General features: G+C 50.2%; 2 protein-coding genes across 2 annotated transcripts in view; one reads left to right on the forward strand and one right to left on the reverse strand.

The window, feature by feature from the left end:
* Positions 1-11,372, reverse strand: part of MUL1 (mitochondrial E3 ubiquitin protein ligase 1) — a 33,492-nt gene extending 22,120 nt beyond the window's left edge. Inside the window, exon 1 of the mRNA XM_060015489.1 lies at positions 11,263-11,372. The gene's annotated coding sequence lies outside the window, so the exon portion shown is untranslated. The remainder of the gene's footprint in view (positions 1-11,262) is intronic.
* Positions 11,373-19,757: 8,385 nt separating this feature from the next.
* Positions 19,758-22,349, forward strand: FAM43B (family with sequence similarity 43 member B). Its single transcript, XM_060015498.1, has one exon. It carries the CDS (start codon positions 20,213-20,215, stop codon positions 21,197-21,199), a length of 987 nt encoding a protein of 328 aa, XP_059871481.1. The 5' UTR covers positions 19,758-20,212; the 3' UTR covers positions 21,200-22,349.
* The last annotated feature ends 714 nt before the right edge of the window (positions 22,350-23,063 follow it).

Consider the following 23,063-nt stretch of genomic DNA (forward strand, 5'->3'; position numbering starts at 1 on the left):
CTCCTTTCCATTAGATCATAGTTGCAAGAAGTATCAGGTTAAGCTCTTCATCGTGCAAAAAGAACTAGGGCAGGGTGGGGAGGCAGGTGGACGACAAGGGAAAAATCTCAGGGAAGACCTCACATTGGCTGTCTTGGGTCATATGTCTTTGCCTGGACCAATCACTGTGGCCAAGAGATAGGATAATATGGTTGCCCAATCTGGGACGTGTGCTCACCCTTGTGGTCTAGAGGCTGGAGATTGGGACTGGAAGAGAGGAGGGTCTGATGAGCAGCCAAAGACAACTCTCAGTGTTTAAAAACTGAAACATTCTTGGGACTTCCCTGGTGGCACAGTGGTTAAGAATCCACCTGCCAATGCAGGGGACACTGGTTCAAGCCCTGGTCCAGGAAGATCCCACATGCTGCGGAGCAACTAAGCCCGTGCGCCACAACTACTGAGCCTGCGCTCTACAGCCTGTGAGCCACAGCTACTGAGCCCGCGCACCACAACTACTGAAGCCCACGCGCCTAGAGCCCGTGATCCACCACAAGAGAAGCCACTGCAATGAGAAGCCCGCACACCGCAATGAAGAGTAGCCCTCACTCACTGCAACTAGAGAAGGCCCGCGCACAGCAACGAAGACCCAAAGCAGCCAATAAATTAATTAATTAACAAAAAAAAAACCCCAAACTGAAACACTCTAGCCTTTATTATTTTTCTATTGAAACAATTATTATTAAACAACACAGTTTGATAACGTGAGGGTCCTAAAAAATGCACCAGTTGAGTTACAGAAAAATAGATTCCACCAGGGTCAGGGAGAGGTAGTGGGGAAAAAGGCTGAAAAGACACATTAGAGCAAGATCATGGCGGTCCTTTCAATATTTCAATAAATTTGTATCAAAAAACTTAGGTTCCAGGAACTGTGGAGTCCGGACTCTCTTCTGTAAGCAGCACGGAGCTTTTGAGCAGAGGCATGTCAGAGTAAAAGAAACTGCTGAAAAGTCACCAAACCGTGTGACCATCACCTGTCAGGACTGGAAGAGAGATAACAAACCCATGTGCTAGAGAGGACTGCAGATGAAATTCAGGCTCAAATCTGAGAGAGACAAGGAAAAACAGACCTCTAAGGCAACCAGTCAGCTGAAAAAGCCAAGTATCTTCAGCATTTAACACCCCAGAAATCCCTTAATCTGTGAGCAACTTGGAACTCACTGCTCCTGTGGCCCTGAGTTTCCAACTCGCAGGTTGAAAGCCTCGCAGTAAACTGATCTTTCTGCTTTGTTGTATTCAGTGTACAGAGTTTGGTGTGTCCGGAACGGACAAACCGAAGGGTCACCAGCCCTAACAGTGTGTAGTAGGACAGCCTTGCTGATGAGGGAGCCGAGGCTCCGAGGGGGCCACACAGCTAGAAAGTGATGGAGCCTTGATGTGACGCGAACCCAGGTCGTGTGGCTCCAGAACCCACCCTCTTGAACACTAGCTAAGGTGCCGCCCGTGCAGAGACACCCCTCGAAATGCTCCTAACTTGAACCACACCCCGTGTCTAATGGGAAAGGCTGCACTTCTTCAGAGAAGAAACGTGAAGAGTCCAAGCCCAAGGAGATCCTCTGAGGTCTCAGGCTCAGTTACTAATGAATATTGGGAATGAAGAAAAGGGAAATCTCATGTTTCTTTGATTCTAAGGCACACCATCCATTTAATTGGGACGAGGGAAAGGAACATTTCATTGAATATATACTTGATCGTAAAACACATGCTGATTTCAGAAACATAATGGGGGAAAATGTGCGTCTTCAGTTGAGGCAATGGAGTATGTAGTGAAAAATGCCCTTGAGAAACCTGTTAGAGATCTTTTCTTACATCTTCCTCACATGTATATAGTTTGGCCAATCTTTTCTGTAAAAGAACTTAAAACAAGGCTGGGTTCTTTGTCTTCCACTCCCACCTACATCTCCGCCAGAGTTAATCGCTCCCTTCCTTTCTGTGCCTTATGTACGCCTTTTTCTTTCAAGCTTCAGAGTAATTTGTGTGTTTACTTACCTCCTCTGTAAGGTTCTGGATTGGAGAATGAGGATCACATCCTGAATCACGTCCTGTTTGCCTCAGAGGCCCCAGCACAGGGCCTGGCACGTAGTAGGCTCTTAGTGAATATTTACTGAGGGAACACATGAATGAATCAATGAGCAAATACATGCAAGAATGAGGGAAGAGTGATGCCTACACCTTTCAGATCCTCAGCCCACAGGGTTGTGCGTGTGTGTGTGTTACCGTGTATCTCCCTGGTAGAACCCAAGCAAGCCTCCAGAGGTTTGAACATCAAAGACAGGAGAGGCAGGAGACAGATCTCCTTTCGAGCATGGGGGGTGGGGTGGAAGGCACTGGTTATGCGACCTCGTAGAAAACAGCTGCTTTTACACGAGAGGAGGTGTCCAGCCTCTGACCCTGCTATTGCCCCAAACCTCAACGTCTCATCAATTCTGGAAGGAAACCTTGTGCTGCTAAGCTCACCTTCACCCTCCTCAACTCAGGCAGGAAGAAGGCAAGACACATTTGCTCCCCAAAATATGCAGAATGGTGGTTGCCATGAGCACTGGGATCCGCATGTTACTTGACATCGTTTTTTTAGAAGTCTGGTTGCCATGGTAACAAAATACCATTTGCGAGACTGAAGATGAATCTCTGGCTCAAATCTGAGAGAGACGAGGTTCTTTCTAGACATCTCCTGGAGTGGTGGGGCGGGACCAAGCCTTCCACATCGGGACTCTGATAAGCATCAAAGCATTCAATCAAATTGCACTGAAGCAGCCTGAAAAAAAATGGCTGAGGGAAGGAAAATGCAGCCTCCCATCAGGCTGCCTGGATTGGGGGGCTGCCCAACGCATTCCTCAAAGCTCCCCCAGGCACTGTTGACACCGCCTGGCACATAGGGGGTACGTGCTTTCAAACAGAGTCGCTGTTGCTGGTGGTACATATCTCAAGAACAGTCAAACACAGCCATGGCCAAAACAACAGATGTTCATTCAAAATATAGTTATTGAGCATTTACTACTAGCCATGGATAGTCCTAGGTACTGGGGATACAGACCAAAATCCTCCTTGAGGAGTCCAAACCCTCGAGGAGCTAGATGATAAACAAAGAAGTAACATATGGTTTATCAGAAGGTGGGGTAGGTGGAATAATACTGCCCTCCAAAGATGCCCACATCCTAATCTCTGTGAATTTGTGAATGTGTCACCTTACGTGGCAAAAGGGATTTTGCGCATGTGATCAAGCTAAGGATCCTGAGGTGAGGGTGTTATCCTGGAGTATCCAGGTGGGCCCAAGGTGATCACAAGGGTGTTTGTGGGAGGGAGGCAGGAGGTCAGAGCGAGAAGATTCTATGCTGCTGGCTTTAAAGGTGGAGGAGGGGGCCACGAGCCTAGGAATGTGGGCAGCTCTAGAAGGTAGAAAAGGCAAAGAAATAGATTCTGCCCTAGAGCTTCCAAGAGGAACACAGCTCTGTGGACCTGTCTTGGGCTTCTCACCTCCAGAAGTGTAAGAGGGTAAATTTGTGTTGTTTTAAGCTTGCAGTCATTTGTTACAGGGACAACAGGAAACGAACGCAGATGGTGACAAGGGTCAGTGGGGAAAAATACAGCAGAGGATGAGGGCAGAGAGTGCTGGCAAAGGGTCAGGGTCAGGGAGTCACAGTTTTAAATGGAATGGTCAGCACGCTGGTCTGAGAAGGTGGCATTTGAGCAAAGATGTGAAGGCAGAGATAAGGGGATCTGTGGGTGTCTGAAAACTCCCAGGTGGAGGTGTGCCTGGCCTGTTAGAGGACCAGCAAGGAGGCCAGTGGGGAGTGATCACATCAAGGAAAAGGAGAGCAGGGGACAAGTTCAGCTAGGCTGCTCATTTGAAGCCTGGTAGCCCATGGGGAGTGCTATAGACCAAATATTTGTCTCCCGCCAAAATTCATGCGTTCAAACGTATTCTTCAATGTGATGATATTAGGAGGTGGAGCCTTTGGAAAGTGGCTAGGTCATGAGAGTGGAGCCCTCATGGATGGGATCAGTGCCCCTGTGAAGGAGACCCCAGAGAGCTCCCTCACCCCTTCCACCACGTGAGGAAACAACGAGATGACGTCTATGAACCAGGAAGTGGGCCCTCACCAGGCGTCGAATCTACCCGTGCCTCGACCTTGGACCTCCCAGCCTCCAGAACTGTGAGAAAGGAATTTCTGTTATTCATAAGCCACCCAATCTATGGTATTTTGTTACAGCAGCCCAAACAGACTATGACAGGGAGCCACTGAAGGGTTTTGAGTAGGGGAGGGACCTCATTGGATTTACCTTCTAGAAGGGTCCCTGCGTTGAGCATAGACTGAATAGGGCCCAGGGCAGAGGCAGGACAGCCGTGACGAGGCTGCTGCATCTCTCTCCAGGCAGGAGGTGAAAGTGGGTGGACCCGGCTGGGAGGAGTGGAGGTGGCAGGAAGGGGTCACATCCTGGATGTACTCGGAGTGGACCTGACATGAACTGGTTCAGACTGGTTGAGGGTATGAGGGAAAGAAAAGAGTCAAGATCGATGCTAAAATTCTTGGCCTGAGTAACTAACTGAGAGGCTGGCATGGCCATCCCTGGTTTTGGTCATTTTAATTTTGAGAAGTTTATTTGACCTCCAAGTGGAGGGAAGGAAAGAGTCTGGATTCAGGAGTGGTCCAGGCTATAGATAGAATTTGGAGGTGGTTAGCTTGTAAGATGGTATTTCAAGCTAAGAGCCTGGATGAGATCACCAAGGGAGCATGGGGCACTCCAACATCTCAAGGTCAAGGAGATATGGAGAACTCAGCAGAGGAGGCTGAGACGAGTGGCCATGGAGAGCAGAGGACACCAAGTGAGGACACCAAGGCAGTATGTTCAGGAGGAAGGGGTGAGCTGTATCAAACGCTGTTGAGAGCCCAGGAAGGTCAGCACGGAGAATCCGCCACTGGATCCAGCAGCTCGGCAGTTGTTGGTGACCTTGAGAAGCTCAGTGGCAGCCAAGGCTGGATGTGAGCAGATCCAAGAAAGTGAGAGGCAAGAAAGTGGACCCAAGAAGCAAGAGAGCACTTTTTCTAGTTTTGCTGTAAAGAAAAGCAGAGAAATAGGCATTGGCTGGAGAGAGGATGTCAGATCGAGACAGGGTTTTATTTCGGTTTGGTTTTGTGTGATGGGAGAAATGATAGCATGCTTGTGTGCTGACGGGAAAATGATCCAAAAGAGTGGGGGTGGGTACTGATACCACAGAAGGAAGTGCAGGGGCTCTCTGGAGTGACGACCTTGAGGACATGAGCAGGGACAGCCTCCAAGCTCCAGTGGAGGGGCTGGCTTTGGGCTGTTGGTCTAAAGTGGTGAGAGGGAGGCAGGATATGAGTACAGGTGCAGGGGGGCGGGTGGATGCACTGCTGAGTCTATTTTCTTCTTATTGCCCCAATTTTCTCGGGGAAGCAAGAGCTTCAGCTGAGAGTAGGGACAAGGGAGGAAGTGTGGGGATTTGAAGAGTGAGGAGGAGGTATGAGATTATCATGCAGGAGAGGGAGAGTGAATGGACTAGGGAAATGTAGTAGAATTGCCTGGTGGTCTAAGAGTCTACCCAAGCCCAGTGGTCATGAATGTGGAGCAAGCTGTGGTTTCTGTCTTTCTCCAGCCAGGCTGAGCTGCATGGGTACAGACATGGAATAAGTAGACAGTTGGATGAAACGAGATTTGGGATTTTGCTCAGGTTAGTAAAATAACCCTGGGGAAGGGAAAAGCATTTGAGGGGTTTGTGGGAGGCAAATTAATGGTCCCCCCCCCCAAATGCCCACATCCTCATCCTTGGAATCTCGGAATATAGCAGACTACATGGCAGAAGGGAATTAGAAATAAGGCTGCAGATAGAACTAAGGTTGCCGATCAGTTGACCATGAAATGCAGAGGTTATCCTGTGTGGTCCAGATAGGCCCAAAGTAATCGCAGGGGTCCTTATAAGCAGAAGAGGAAGGAAGGAAAGAGAGAACCAGAGAAATGGCAGCATGAGAAAGACTCAGCCCAACGTTGCTGGCTTTGAAAATTGAGGCAAGGGCAGTGAACCAAAGGATACGCATGGCCTATAGGAGCTGGAAAAGGCAAGGAAGCAGATTCTTCCCTAGAGCCTCTAGAAGGAGCGTGGCCCTAGTGACACCCTGATGTTAGCCCAGTGAGACCTACTTCAGACTTCTAACCTCTAGAACTATAAGAGAATAAATTTCTGTTGTAAGCCATTAAGTTTGTGACAGCTTGTTACAGCAGCAACAGGAAACTAATACAGGGATAGGCAAGGAAGTTGTGGGATTTAAGCTGAGGGAGGAGGGAAATGAGCTATGAGAAGGATGGAAAGGTAGCAAGATTGGAGGCCCAGGTGGGGTCAAAGCAGTGCTGGAGATGAGACACTAGAAGGTAAGTTCTTACACTGTGGGATGCTTTAAACTGACATTATGTAGGGGTTGCAGTTTTTGATAATGGAAAGGTCAAGGGTATGACAGTGGGGATGAGTACTAAGATGGGAAGACAGGATCCTCAGAGGAGGGACCGGGAGGTGGGAATGTTAGAGGATCACTTTGTGGATATTGAAGTCACTAAGGATTAAACAGGAGCGGCAGAGCAGAGAACACTGAGCCAGGAGCTCAGACGTTAGGAAAGAAGGCCCCCCGGGCTGGTAGATAACTGTAGCAAAGAGGAGTACTGGAGGGCATGGTCTAGTGACCTGGGAGATTTTAGGGAGGAAAAGGGGATTTTGATTTGGGAGCAACAAGGACGTCTGTCCCACTGCTGGTCCAGTGGTTAGAGGTGTGGGACAGAAGCCACCCTTCCTGGAGGGGGCTGCAGGAAAGCATCGCATGGGAGCACCATCATTTAACCCCGACTGATGTGTCCTTCTTAACCCACCTCCAAAATGCCTCCCAGTGATCCAGTTTCCCAGCACTCACCCTGATGTAGTCCCCTCCCCCACTGGATCAGGGCTGGCCCTGTGTGACCAATAGACTATGGCAGAGAAACACTCTGCAGCTTCCATTTTGGCCTCCTGGCTCATTCACTCCGGGGAAAATCAGCCACCAGGCTTTGAGGGCACACAAGCAGAGCTATGAAGAGAAACTGAGGCCTCAACCAATGGCCAACAGCATCTCGCCAGGCACACGGGTGAGCCGTGTCTGAGAGGACCCTCCAGCCCCGGTCGACCCTTTGGATGACCACAGCCCCAGCCAACATCTGACTGAAACCTCATGAGAGACCTCAACAACTGCCCTGCTGAGCTGCTCCCAAATTCCTGAGCCACAGAAACCGGGAGAGGTAATGAAATGATTCTTACTGTTGTAAGCCACTATGTTTTTGGGGTGATTTATTACCCATAGATAATGAAGACACTAATTCTTTATTACTTAATAGTCCCTCCCCCAACAACTCCTCTGTTTCTGAAGAAATGACTTCCTCAGGTAAGTGGCCTCTGATCCCCTTGACTAAGTTAGGAGCCCCTTTCAGAGCGCTCCATCCTTCTCGCCACATAACTACATCATCATTTGCATAATAGTTCATACTGTATATTCCTGTGACACACAGCCCTCTCCCAAGCAGGACTGTAAGCTCCAGAGGAGAGGGCCCACGTATTCCTTGCTCTCCTCTGTACCCTGTGCCTACATACCAAGTGGTCAGAAATCGTTTGTTGAATGGCTGATTGAGTGAATGAAGATGTAACATAGATAAACAAGGACCTACTGTATAGCACAGGAAACTATATTCAGTATCTTGTAACAACCTCTAATGGAAAAGAATCTGAAATATATATATATATATATATATATATATATATATCTGAATCACCTGAAACTAACACAACATTGTAAATCAACTATACTTCAATTTTTAAAAATTTTAAAATTAAAAAAGCGTGACTATATGTGGTTAGAAGAGGGGGTCAAGTAGAGGGATTCACAGTGAGATCAGCATCAGTACAAAATGAAGCCGACCTCTGAATCCCCTCCTCTGACCCTGTCTTTGCTCCCATCTTGCTCAGGGCCTGTGGGGCTGCAGGAGTCTCCTCCTGCCTGCACTCCTGAGATCCAGCCGTATTCAAATACCAGCCTTTATTTAGGCTGTTCTGTTTGTTATGCAAACATGATTTTGCTTTGCACTGGACTCTAATTGGGTGGATGCACGAGCTTATCTCATGAATACAGGTGCGCTGAAGGTAACATTTTCATCCATCACTTTGCTCACCTCCTACATTCATACCACTCAGTACTGGGGCATCTGATTACAGACTAATGCTATTGTGAAGGCTCCTTTATGCTTAAAATCCTTCAGAACGAATAGTAATTTTGGTCACCTTCCTCTTTTTCTTTATTTCTTAGTAACAAATACACATGCATGATCCTTCCAAAGGATAAGAACACGCCAAACAGATTTTAGTTACTGCTCTGTCAGTTACTAGCTGTGTGGCCTTAGGGAAGTTATTTTACCTCTCTGAGCCTCTGTTCCCTCATCTGTAAAATGGGAATTATAATAGTTCCTATCTTGCAAAAGTAATCATGAGGATTGGCTCTGATAAAGGAAAAGGTTTTGCGTAATTCTGGACACATAAGTAAATATTGGTTTGTTACTGTTAGAAATGAATACAGCTTTGAGCAAAGTCAAACAGTGACAGCTTCCAATAAATCTGCAGCAGAAGTTGGATGTTCATGAGCATTCTAGAGCAAACGCTTCTTTAAAAAGAAATATGCACACACAGATGTTTACCAATTTAGCACCAAAAGGCATGCATACACACACATACACATACATCCTTATAACTGAACTATATCCACATGGTAAATCATAGTTCATTTATATTCATCACTTATATAATCATTTACAATCACCTGGATATTAAGATAATTGTACTTTAAGAGCATTGAAAACCTTGCCCAAATCTCTCTAAATGAAATAGTTCCTGGCCTCCAAGAGAAGCACTTTACCAATTGCTATCTACCTTTTTCAGGGAGGAAAGTTAAGCAGCGCAAGGTCACAAAATGAGTCATTTCCAGAAGTGAGACTTTTTTTTTTTTTTTAAATAAAAGTGTATGTGCTGTCCTTTAAGAATAATGTACTGGGCTTCCCTGGTGGCACAGTGGTTGAGAGTCTGCCTGCCGATGCAGGGGACACGGGTTCATGCCCTGGTCCGGGAGGATCCCACATGCCGCGGAACGGCTGGGCCCGTGAGCCATGGCTGCTGGGCCTGCGTGTACAGAGCCTGGGCTCTGCAGCGGGAGAGGCCACGGCAGTGAGAGGCCCGTGTACCGCAAAAAAAAAAAAAATAATGTACTGACCTGCCATCAACTAGGAATTTGCTCTAAGCTGTTTTTCTCATAGTGGAGAGAATGAAAACTGAGTCAAACTCACTCAGCTATTCAGCAACTATCTTTTGAGTACCTACTATGTTCCTGATGCCATCCAGGGCAGTGTGAAGTTAGCAGTGGGAAAGACAGATGCATTCCCTGCCCTCAGAGTACCTGCAGCCTTAGGAGTAAAGGAAGGCAGTCATTAAATAGATGATGACACAAATAATGAATTGAGGGACTTCTGGTGGCACAGTGGTTAAGAATCCTCCTGCCAATGCAGGGGACACGGGTTTGAGCCCTGGTCTGGGAAGATCCCACGTGCCGCGGAGCAACTAAGCCCGCGCGCCACAACTACTGAGCCTGCACTCTAGAGCCTGTGAGCCACAACGACTGAAGCCTGCGCGCCCCAGAGCCCACGCGCCACAACTACTGAAGCCCGTGCACTCTAGGGCCCACGTGCCACAACTACTGAGCCCGCGTGCTGCAGTCACTGAAGCCTGCACACCTAGAGCCCGTGCTCCACAACAAGAGAAGCCACCGCAATGAGAAGCCCACGCACCACGATGAAGAGTAGCCCCCGCTCGCCGCAACTAGAGAAAGCCCGTGTGCAGCAACAAAGACTCAACGCAGCCAAAAAAAAAAACAAATAATGAATTGATAACAATTCTGATAAATGCTTTGAAGGGTACTTTGAGGGACACAACCAAGGAAGTCAGGACAGTTCAGGGAACTACTTCCCTAAGAGCAGTGACTTTTAAGCAATGGCTTGAAAGATGGATAGGCTGGAAGAGGAGATGAGAAAGAAGGCTGAGGACCAGAGGGAACAGCATGTGTAAAGGACCTGGGGCAAGATGGTACTCAGAGGTTAGAGGCGCTGGGAGGAGGCTGGTAAAGCATGGCTGAGACACAGAGATGTAGGCAAGAGGGTCTTAGAGGGAAGCTGGGCAGCAGGGAGAGGGGGATGCGATCAGAGCTTTGGGGGCCTGTGTGACAGACTGGGGATTACGTTCGTTATCTTTTGCTAAAAAACAAATCCAAAGCTTAGTGATTTAAGACAAGAATAACTGTTTATTATCTCACAGTTTCTGTGGGTCAGGAATTTGGGAGCTGCATGGTTCTGGCTCAGGGTCTCTCATGAGGTCGCAGCCTAGATGTCAGCTGGGGCTACAGTCATCTGAAGGCTTGACTGGGGTGGAGGGTCCACTTCCAAGATGGCTTCCTCACATGGGTGGTGAACTGGCAGGAGGCCTTAGTTCCTTGCCATGAGGACTTCTCCGCAGGGCCGCTTGAGCGTCCTCATGACGTGGCAGCTGGTACCTTCCAGCAAGAGTGATCCAGGAGAGAACAAGGCAGTAGCCACAATGTCCTTCAAGTTCTAGCCTCAGAAATCACTGGGTGCTGGGGACTTCCCTGGTGGTCCAGTGGCTAAGACTCCACACTCCCAATACCGGGGTCCCACCGGGTTCCATCCCTGGTTGGGGAGCTAGAGCCTGCATGCTGCAGCTAAAAGATCCCGCACGCCACAACTAAGACCCGGCACAGCCAAATAAATAAATAAATCCTTTTTTTTTTTTTTTTTTTTTTTTTGTGGTACGCGGGCCTCTCACTGTTGTGGCCTCTCCCGCTGCAGAGCACAGGCTCCGGACACGCAGGCCCAGCAGCCATGGCTCACGGGCCCAGCTGCTCCGTGGCATGTGGGATCCTCCCAGACTGGGGCACGAACCTGCGTCCCCTGCATTGGCAGGCAGACTCTCAACCACTGCGCCACCAGGGAAGCCCAATAAATATTTTTTTAAAAAATAAAAAAGAAGAAAAAGAAATCACCCAATGTCATATCCACAATATCTTTTTCATTACTCAGGTCAGCCCTATTCAGGGTGGAGGGGGCCACACACAGGCACGAATACCAGGAGGTGAGCCTCACCGGGAGCCGTCGTGGAGGCTGGCTCCAACAGGAACGTCTTACACATCTCCACCTATCTCTAGGTGCCCCACGGTGTCCAGTTTTGAACTCAGCACCCACGTAGTACAATGACTCCTATGATGGCAGAATGTCCAAACCAGAAGGGACTGTGGCGATTAGTCCAACTTCCGCATTTGTCAGAACAAAGCTGCTGAATAAATGCATAAATAAATATGAATTAATTAATCGATTGGTATGCACTGAGGTGCGTTCACATTGCCAGGGACAAATGATAATGAGACCAAGGGAATGCGACACACGAATCTTGAGCACAGTAATGAACCATCAGAAAAGTACTGAGGAGAGATTTTCCTTAGACATGGAGCATTGAGATGAAGTCCCCATTCCTTCCCCAAGCCTCACTAAAATGACAATAAAGGAACAAAAGTGGCATAAACTGACAAAGAAAAAGGAGGCGATGACAGCCGCTGAGAGGCGTTAACAACATGTTGGAGGATGTTGACAAGGGATAGCAAGCTCAGTGGAGCGCAAAGGATGGAAACCCAGAAAGAATCAAGTCGTGTCATGCTGAGGAGCCCCAGAAACCCAGGAACCCCACGCACCAGACATCTCTGGTGACAGCAGGTCAGATGTAACAACCGAGGATCAGTGAGAGCCCTAGGTACCTTCCCCTCTCCGGAGCAGCATGGAGATCCCACCCCACCCCTGCACCAGAAGACTGGGGCTTTCCTCTCTGGGGAGACGGACCCAACACGCCTCCGGACTGAGGATCCCAGGCATGGCCGAGGGCAGGGAGGCACCATCCTGAACACGGATGAAGTGGCAGCCCGCCTACTGATCAGTGAGACCTCCAGGAGGCCCCGTCTCTACTCCACCCCCAGAATGCTGGCAGCTGGGTTTATACATCCCCTCCCCCATGGCCAGGAGGCTCTAGGAGTTCTCCCTGGGGACCCTGGCCAGCCCAAAAGAAAAGACCTACAGACCTCAACACTGGAGGGCTGTTAAAAAAAAAAAAAAAAACCAGAGCTGGATGGTGGTTAAAGTGGTAAAAACAGATTTCGGGGGGAGGGGTGAAGAAAAGTGGGTAAAAACAGATTTTATTCAGGAACGACTGCAATAGAGAAACCTCAGGATGGAACTGGGGTCAATTCCAAATACAACAAGAACAAGGCGGTATTTAGAGCCAAGAAGCAGGGAGGAGGGTCAGTGGAGGGCAAATTACTAAGAGGAAAAGTCAGAGCTAAGAAGGGATTCTGCCTAAACCCACTTGACAGGATCTTTGCTGAGGGCAGACCCAGGTGATCAGCTATCAACAGAGGGGATGATGGGAGGGTGAGGAATGTGATCAGATATCCAGGGTGGGGGATTCTGTCTAAACTGACTTAACAAGATTCTTGCTAAAACTGGGTGATGCCGGAGGGAGCCTAGCCGAGAAAAGGATTCAGAGGAGCCTGAGCCAAGTTTGGTCAAGGAGAGAGTCTTTGCCAGGGTTTCTTTGTAACCTGGCTGTGTGTGTCATCAGATAAGGAGGCCCATATATGACAAGTCCTGTTCATCCCCCTGCACCTCCAATACACAGAGTTTCCAATCAGTGTTTGTGCCTCTCAGATAGGGCTAGACGATAGTGATTACCAGACATTAGAGGAAAGCTGTAAGCATGACAGTCAGAGATGTACATCTTTTAATTTTTTTTTTTTTGTTTGTTTTTAAACAGGGAGAAAGAACTCAGGGAGAAGAGCAATGCATGAAACTGAAAAAAAAACTTTCAAAAACAACTGTCATGGACTTTTCTGGTGGCGCAGTGGTTGAGAGTCCGCCTGCCAATGCAGGGGACACGGGTTCAAGCCCTGGTCCTGGAAGATCCCACATGCCATGGAGCAAATGGGCCTGTGCGCCACAGCTGCTGAGCCTGCGCTCTGGAGCCTGTGAGCCACAACTACTGAGCTCGCATGCCAAGAGCCCGTGCTCTGCAACAAGAGAGGCCACCACAGTGAGAAGCCCACACACTGCAGCGAAGGGTAGCCCCCGCCCACCACAACTAAAGCCCACGCGCAGCAACAAGACCAAATGCAAAAAAAAAAAAAAACCACCAAAGAAATAAAAACAACAACAAAAAACAACTATCATTAGAAAACCCTAAAGATTCCACAAAAACCTTAGAATAAGTAAATTCAGCAAAATGACCAGATACAAAATCAACACACAAAACTACAAAACTCAGTTGCATTTTATTGACTAGGCATGAACAATTTCTGAAAAGGAAATTAAGAAAAAAATTCCATTTACAATAGCATCAAAAAGAATAAAATACTTAGGAATAAACTTCACCAAGGAGGGGAAAGACTTGAACACTGAAAACTACAAAATGTTCCTGACAAAAATTAAAGACAACACAAATAAGTGGCAAGACATTCGTGTTCATGGATTGGAAGACTTCATATTGTTAAGATGCCAATGCTACCCAAAGCAATTTACAGATTTAATGCAAACCCTACCAAAATCCCAATGGTATTTTTTTTTTCAGAAAAAGAAAACTCAATCCTAAAATTCATATGGAATCTCAGAGGACCCTGAAAAAGAATAAAGTTGGAGGTCTCACACTTCCTGATTTCAAAACTTATTACAAAGCTATAGTAATCAAAACAGTGTGGTACTGGCATAAAGACAGACATATAGACCAATGGACTAGAATAGAGATGGAAACAAATGCTTGCATATATGGTCAAATGATTTTCAACAAGGGTGCCAAAACCAATCAATGGGGAAAGAACAGTCGTTTCAACAAATGGTGTTAGGAAAACTAGATATCAACGTGCAAAAGAATGATGTTGGGCCCTTGCCTTACATCATATACCAAAACTAACTCAAAAATGGATCAAAGACTTAAAAATAAGACCTAAAACTATAAACTCTTAGAAGAAGACATGAGGGAAAGCTGCATGACATTGGATTTGGCAGTGATTTCTTGGATATGACACCAACATGGGCAACAAAAGTAAAAAGAGACAAAGTGGACTACATCAGAATTTAAAATTTCTGTGCATCAAAGAGCGTGATCAACAGAATTAAAAAGCAACCTAAGGAACAGGACAAAATATCTGCAAATCATATATCTGATAAGGGGTTAATATCCAGAATCTATAAAGACCTCCTACGATACAACAACAAAAAAATAAATTTGGATAGCCATCTCTCTAAAGAAAATATACAAATAGCCAACAAGCACATGAAGAAATACTCAACATCACTAATTAGGGAAATGCAAATCAAAACCACAATGAGAGGGACTTCCCTGGTGGCACAGTGGTTAAGAATCTGCCTGCCAATGCAGGGAACATGGGTTCGAGCCCTGGTCTGGGAAGATCCCACATGCTGCAGAGCAACTAAGCCCACGTGCCACAACTACTGAGCCTGTGCTCTAGAGCCTGCAAGCCACAACTACTGAGCCCACGTGCCACAACTACGGAAGCCCACATGCCTAGAGCCCATGCTCCGCAACATAAGAAGCCATTGCAATGAGAAGCCCCCCCACACACACCGCCACGAAGAGTAGCCCCCACTTGCCACAGCTGGAGAAAGCCCACGCACAGCAACGAAGACCCAACGCAGACCCACCCCAAAATAAATAAATAAATAAATTTATTTTTTAAAAAATAGAATTACCATATGATCCAGCAATTCCACTTCTGGTTATACACCCAAAAGATTGAAAGCAGGGTCTCCAAGAAATACTTATACACCCATGTCCATGGCAACATTATTCACAATAGCCAAAAGGTGGAAGCAACCCAAGTGTCCATCAGTGGCTGAATGGCTAACAAAATATGCTATATACATACAGTGGATTATTGTTCAGCCTTAAAAATGATGGAAATACTGACACATGCTACAACATGGACGAACACTGAAGACATTACGCTAACTGAAATAAACCAGTCACAAAAAGACAAATACTGTGAGATTCCACTTATATAATGTACCTAGAGTACTCAGATTCATAGAGACAGAGGGTTGAATGATGGTTGCCAGGGGCTGGGGGTGGGGGTGGTGGGGACCGGGGGAGAAATGGAGAGTTGTTTTGTTAGTACAAAGTTTTGATTTTGCAAGATGAAAAGTTCTAAAGATCGGTTGCCCAACAATGTGAATATACTTAACAATACTGAACTGTACGCTTAAGAATGGTTAAGATCGTTAAGTGTCATGTGTATTTCACCACAATTAAAATTTTAAAAAAATTTGAAGCAACTATAATTAATATTTTGAGAGGAACAGGAGATAATATGTCCATGAACAAGAATAGGATGCTATAAAAAAGAACAAGAAATTGCTCTTAGAAGTGAAAAATTATGAGAAGAGACATACCAAAAAAAATCCAAATAGAAAAGTTGGAAGATAAAGTTGAGGTAATGTCCCAGAAAAGAGAACAAACATTTTTTAAAATGGAAAATTGGAAAGAACATTTTGAAAAATTAGAGAATCAATCCAAGAGGCCCAACATCCAACTAAAATAGAAAAAAACAAAAACAGAAATGAAATGGAGGGAATCAGCAAAAAGAAGTGTCCCCAAAATTGATTTTCAGATTAGGAGACTGACTTCCAGATTGAAAGGTTCACCAAGAGGTGCCCGTAGTGAATGCACATCGTTTGGAACTTCAGACCTCCGAGAGATCCTAAAAACGTTCAGAGAAAACTCAAGTCACACACGCACAGGATCGGTATCAGAATGTCGCTTGACTTTTCAACAGCAACCATGGGTCAACTCCTCAAAATCCTGAGGGAAATTTATTTCCAATCTAGAACTCTACACCCAGGAGAACCAGCAATCAAAGCTACTGGAATACATGCTCTACCAAAGCAAGGAAATAAACCCTGTTTGGGAGCGGGGGTGGGGGGGAAGGCAGAAAGCAAGGGAACCAGAAAACAGGATCCAACACAGGAAAGAATCAAAGGAAATTTCCAGGGTGGTAGTAAAACAAGGTCCCAGGACAATGGCTCTACAGGTCTGTAGGGTAAGCAGTCCAGGTTGGAGCCCAGGGAGGACGCCTCAGGAGGGGTGTCTCTAAGGACCACCTGGTGTGTTCAACCAGGTAGAGGGACATTTTACAGTACCGCTGGACAGTTGGGGGATGAATTAGTGATGGGTACATAAGGAAGTTTTTTTTGTTTTGTTTTGTTTTTGTTTTTTAATAAGGTGATTAAATACCTCTAGAAAAGAAAAATGTTGTCCAGTAAGGAAAAATGAAATCATAACACACTTCAAGGCTCAGCTATGAACAATAGTTACATAGACATAATACTTGAACACTGAATACTGATGCCACAGTAACAAAATGATATAACTAAACTGAGAGGAAGGAAGAGAAAATAATGTGTGGGATGCGGGTAGATGAAAGGGCATTAAATCTTCACCTTGCATAGAAGAGAGGCAATAGATAAAGTTACAAAAAGTGGAAAATCTGAATTAGGTGTGTTATTTAAAAATAAGGAGGGGGTTTCCCTGGTGGCGCAGTGGTTGAGAGTCCGCCTGCCGATGCAGGGGACACGGGTTCGTGCCCCGGTCTGGAAAGATCCCACATGCCGCAGAGCAGCTGGGCCCGTGAGCCATGGCCACTGAGCCTGTGCGTCTGGAGCCTGTGCTCCGCAACGGGAGAGGCCACAACAGTGAGAGGCCCGCGTACAGAAAAAAAAATAAATAAATAAGGAGGCATATGACAGAAGTTCCATCTAAAATGCATGAAAGAGGGGTTGTCTTTGGAAGTGAGACTTGAGACTGGGGAAAGGATGGGGTAGGGGACTGATTTTTTAATTACACGTTTACTATAAGGCAGTTATATGACTTTTTCAACTAATACCAGTATAAATATGCTAGAGCTAAAAATTAAATTGAAAAAAGAAAAAAAAAGTCCAACTACATGCCAGTCTGTGAAGCAGTGATGATACTGCTCTGGTACAAAGCCGGGAGCTCCTACCATGGACGGGAGAGAAGGGAAGGAAGACTTAAGGGAGGGGACAGCCTTGAGCTCTGCCTGGATGAATGGGACCAGGCCGGCCTCTCCAGTCTTCTGAATAGAAAGGACAGTGGGAGCTCTAGGGCAGCTGAACCCTTCCAAGGAACAAGTTTAGAGGAAGAGGAGCCGAAGGCAGGACACCAGGCCCGAGGGTGTCAGGAGGAGCCCCTGAAGGGAGGAGTGGCCCAGAGCCAGTGCCAGAGGGAGGAAATCCCTGCAACGGAGGCCAAGGTGAGTTGTCCACAAGGTAACAAAATGGCTAACGATGTCAAATGCTGCTTTGTGGTCCAGAGGACTTAACATAAACACACCCTTGCAGGACTTCCCTGGTGGTCCGGTGGTTAAGACTCTGCACTTCCACTGCAGGGGCACAGATACCCCTTAGTCAGGGGACTAAGATCCCATATGCTGCATGGCCAAAAATAAAAATTAAAAACAAACAAACAAACAAAACATACCCTTGCACACTGTGATCTCAACGCAGTCCCGGGTAACCCTCCCCACACCCACCCCCCGCCAGGATATTCCAAAAGCAGTGGGAACAGAACAGAAGCAGGACTAGGTGAGCGAGCCTACACTAGGCTCCCAAGTGCAGCGCCCCACCCCTTCCTGTTCTCTGAGAGGCAGGAGGCTTAGTTACGGGGTCGAATGCAGGCAATGCTTGGGACACGCTTATACTAAAGAAATGGTCATTTAGCTGAAATTCAAACTTAACTGGGCTTCCCGTGTCATGATACATTAACTCTAGCAACCCCAGGAGGCTACGCCTTCCCAAAAGCTTGGAGATATCTCAGGCTTGCAAGCGGAAACTTTGCTACTGGCTGCTCCCACCGGCCTCCTGATGCTTGTGGGGAGGAGGACCCCGAGGCAGTGAGGTCCAGTGGGTGGATCCTTGTGCCTCTCAGAGCCTGTCCTCTTATGGAGAAATAAGGCCATGGCTATGGCGTGGGGACAGTAGGAGACCTCCATGTCCTTCTGGAGTGATTTTTTTTTACCACAAGCATGTATTACTTTTATAATCAGCAACAAGCCATAAAGACATTTCCACCTTAAAAATAAAATAAAATGAGGCTGCAGTGGACCAGGTCATCTCTGAGGCCCCCACTGAAGCTAAGATTCTGCAGTTCCAAGTCATTTCCTAGTCTTTATTTGCATGTCGTTTTAGGAGCGTTCAGTGAGGCAGCCTTGTGAGGGGGAGGGTTGCTTTTATCCCCCCGCCCCCCCACCAGGGATTCTGAGCCCAACCGGCTGGCCTGGGGCGAATGTGGCCAGGCTGTCCCCACTCTGGGAGGTCACCTGGCTTGGCCTGGCCTAGCCCAAGCCTCTGGGATCATTCCTGACCTGGAAGCCTCCCCGAATGACCTGTTCTGAAGCCACCGAAAGAGCTTGGGTGTCGGCTCTGTAGGAGACTCCTGGGCCCCAACCAGAGCCGTCCTGAGATTCTAGGGAGCTTGTGATTTAACAGATCCTGAAAGGGGCAGATGTGTCCCCATACCCAGGGACAAGTATCTCTTTGCCAGTACACTAGGACCCCTCCCTAGTAAGAGGCCCCACTGGAAGGTCTCAGGGGAGGGTGGAAAACGCCCCATCCATATGCAGCACACGGTGGACTCACAGAAGAGTGAGGGTCCTGTCATGGGTCACCCGAGCCTGAGTGGAGCCCCAGTTCCACCTCCTGTCAGCTTTGTGACCTTGGGCAAGTTGCTTAACTGAGAGCCTGGGTAGTCCTGCGATAATGACATAATGAATGCAAACCCCCGGAGGTGGCGGCCGGGAGGAGGAGAGGTGATCACAAACAGTAGTGGTATCTATTTAATCCCGGGAGAGTCAGAGGCTGCCGTTTGGCCAAAGGAGCTTTTGATCTGCAATTCCCACAGACCCAGGACCACTCTGGAAGGTTCCCCACCCTCCGAGAGTACCCTCCCGGCTTTAGTCCAGGCGAGAGCCACTACCGGCTGCTGGAGCTGTGACTGGTCTCCCAGCTCAGGCGCAGGAGCCTGGCCCACGACCTTGGAAGAACCTGGGAGAACGCTTCACCAAGCGACAGTACTTTTCCATTGCACTGCTCGGCCGCCTCATCTGGCTTTCTGCTGCGCAGACAAGAGGCCAAGTGAGCCAGGCCGGCCCATCAGGAACCCACCCGAACTCACCCTCAGAGATGCGGGTAGGGATGTGAGGGGCAATGGGAATCCTAGAAAGAGGAGGGGGATACCGAACGCTCCAGGAGGAGCTTAGAGACCACCAGTGAGACCTGAGAAACTTGCGTTGGCAAAGCCCTCCGGTGGATTTCAGGAGATTCCTACCTCCACCCCTTCCCCTCCGACGATAATGATTAAACCCGATCCACCGCGCCTGTGCTGGGTCTCGGGCGAAGAGCACTGCTAGCCTGCGCGGGGGAGGAGAGAGAGGAGGGCGAGAGGAGGGGACAAGAGAGCTAGCGGTCCCGCCCGGTGATGTAGGCAGCCCGGGGAGGTGGAGCCGCGACGCGTGAAGGAGTCCCCACCGCAGTCGCGCTCTCTCGGTCTACCCCTCCGAGCAGCCAGCCGCCAGCCCCGGCTCCGGCGACCTCCCTGCCGCCGCAATTTGGGCGGCGGGGGCCGTGGGATTCCCCCTATTCGTGCCTGAGGGGCGTCTCCTCCCCGCCCAGCCCCTGCCCCTCCTTGCTTCCCGGACGGCTGGAGCGACTCCCGGGGGACGCTGTTCCCGGACGCTCGGCCGCCGCCCGGGCATCTCGGCTGCCAGCCCGGCTGGGCACCGGGCATCTGCGAAGCTAGCTAGCCCTGCCTGGCACTGGGCATCTCTGGGCACCGACTGTCTCCGGCGCCGCCCAGCTTCTCGAAAGCCCGGGGCCGCGGGCTTCTGCGCGCCCTCCCTTCCCCCCGGCCGCCGGGCAGGACGCCCGTGAGCTCGCGGCGTCCCCAGCCCCTCTGGCCGCCGCCGCGATGCTGCCCTGGAGACGTAACAAATTCGTGCTAGTGGAGGACGAGGCCAAGTGCAAGGCGAAGAGCCTGAGCCCGGGGCTCGCCTACACGTCGCTGCTCTCCAGCTTCCTGCGCTCCTGCCCGGACCTGCTGCCCGACTGGCCGCTGGAGCGCCTGGGTCGCGTGTTCCGCAGCCGGCGCCAGAAAGTGGAGCTCAACAAGGAGGACCCGACCTACACCGTGTGGTACCTGGGCAACGCCGTCACCCTGCACGCCAAGGGCGACGGCTGCACCGACGACGCCGTGGGCAAGATCTGGGCGCGCTGCGGGCCGGGCGGGGGCACCAAGATGAAGCTGACGCTAGGGCCGCACGGCATCCGCATGCAGCCGTGCGAGCGCAGCGGCTCTGGGGGCTCGGGGGGCCGCAGACCGGCGCACGCCTACCTGCTGCCGCGCATCACCTACTGCACGGCGGACGGGCGCCACCCGCGCGTCTTCGCCTGGGTCTACCGCCACCAGGCGCGCCACAAGGCCGTGGTGCTGCGCTGCCACGCCGTGCTGCTGGCGCGGGCGCACAAGGCGCGCGCCCTGGCCCGCCTGCTCCGCCAGACCGCGCTGGCGGCTTTCAGCGACTTCAAGCGCCTGCAGCGCCAGAGCGACGCGCGCCACGTGCGCCAGCAGCACCTCCTCGCTGGGGGCGCCGCCGCCTCGGTGCCCCGCGCCCCGCTGCGCCGGCTGCTCAACGCCAAGTGCGCCTACCGGCCGCCGGCCGCCGAGCGCGGCCGCGGGGCGCCGCGCCTCAGCAGCATCCAGGAGGAGGACGAGGACCAGGACGAGGAGGCGGAGGAGCTCGAGGAAGGAGCCCCCCAGAGCGAGCGGCCGGAGGTGCTCAGCCTGGCCCGGGAGCTGAGGACGTGCAGCCTGCGGGGCGCCCCGGCGCCTCCGCCGCCCTCGCAGCCTCGCCGCTGGAAGGCCGGCCACCGGGAGCGGGCGGGCCAGGCGCGCTGAGAGCCGAAGGGACAGGACTTGCGGCCCCAGACCCGGCCGGCCTGATTTACAGCCTCTAACCCCGGCCCTGCCCGCTACGGCTCCCCCTGGCACCCCGGCCCTTGCCTCCCTCGTGGTCTCTGTTGTCGGCGCGAGCCTCATCCTGGCTCACGGTGACGCCTGACACGCCCTTGTATTGGGGAACCAGATGGGGGAGCAGCAGAATTCAGTGCTCACCTCTCTCCCCACCTGAGTCTCCCGGAGCCCTCCACTGTGGATTTGCCCCCTACGCTTCCCACCAAGTCTCTTTACCCATAGACCACGCCCTCCCTCCCCAAACATCCTCTCAAGAGAAGAGGGGGAGACGTTTCCAGAAATCCAGGAGGGTGGCCTTGGATCTTGGCCAGGTGGAGGCAGTGACCAAGCTAGCCTTCCTCCCTGGGATGAGACCAACCCTGGGGAGGCATTCTTGTAGGGGGAAGAGTAAGTAGCCCTGGAGAACTGAGGCCAGGCCCAAAGTGGCAACTGAGTCTGCTGCCATACACACAAGGAAGACTTCTCTATACCTGGCCTCTCTACCCCTTGGAGGACTTCTGGGACTTCACTGCTCTGGCTCTGGAGAAGACTGGGATGTTCCCACCAACCCCAACCACAGGCTAGGCCAGGTAACAGCTCTCTGCACCAGACGGCTGTCCAAGCCTGTGCCCTGGCACCTGCCACCCCCCACAGGACTCCTCACCCCCCATCTTTCTGCATACCGAAGTGTGTGGTTCCCCCCTAGGTGCCCCACAACCAGGACCAAGACGAGACCTCCAGAGGAGGGAAGGAGGACCTCTGGCAGTGCTTGAGCGCACTGACTACCCAGAAAATGGACACAGGAGGGATGCCCCCAAGTTGAGGCTTGTCAGAGCACGAGGGTCCTGACAGCAGCTGGATTCTCATAACAGGATGAGGCAGGAGGATGCGGTAACCCAACAGAGAGAGCGGGCCCCTGCCCACGTGTCTCTCAGCAAGGCCACTAAAAGCCCAAAGATCTATGTGTCACCAAATGATCACTGTAAATAAAGTGTTCCTGCTTTTTCAGCCTGTCACCACTCCTGTGTTGTGTTTGATGCCAGGCCTGCTAGGGGTGAAAAGATTATCATCAGAACCTTAAAGGGCAGGAGAAGACCCCAGGAAGTATCCCCTTTAGCAGCTGGAGCCAACTCTCAGGATAGGGGGGGACGAAGGGGCTGCTGCCAGGAAGCTGTTCCCTTCGTGTCGGGAAAGGAGACAGTAGCAGGTGCCTCGCCTGCACGGCACCTGTGCCAAGCCTGGAAGGGGTGTCAGCTGTCTTTCTCAGCATCCCGGAATGTCTCTCTGCCTGGGCACCAAACACAAGTGTCTCTGGGACATTTGGCAGGGAGGGGGCACTGGGCTGGGGCCTTCTCATCAGCCATGTATCTTTGAGAAGATTCATGTGTATGTATGTCAAAGCAGGTGGTATTTGCTGGGTCTCCTCAAGGATGTAAGGGAGAGGGGTGGGCAACCCAATTTGCTTTCAGAGGAGCTGGAGAGATCTGTCCAGACCATTATAACAGCAGGAGTCCTGAGCTTGGATATCTTCTTTATTTCTGTGCTGAGCTGGGCACTGATCCCAGAGTTGTCCAGAGCCCAGACGAGTGGCCTCTGCAATCGCCAGCAATCAGGATTGTTCTGTTTCCTGGAGCTGCTGGAACAGAGGGTACCACTGCCGCTTCGCCCTGGAGGAACCCAGGCAGGATCGGGGGGGGGGACCCTGAAGGGGAAATCTGGGCTTGACTTCACTAGTTTTGGGGGTGACAGGGATGCCCTGCATGTTCATTGCTTCCCTCTTATGCATTGCCAGGGGATTTGTTGGTGTTTC

Source organism: Delphinus delphis, chromosome 1, assembly GCF_949987515.2.
Source record: "Delphinus delphis chromosome 1, mDelDel1.2, whole genome shotgun sequence".
Taxonomy (NCBI): Eukaryota; Metazoa; Chordata; class Mammalia; order Artiodactyla; family Delphinidae; genus Delphinus; species Delphinus delphis.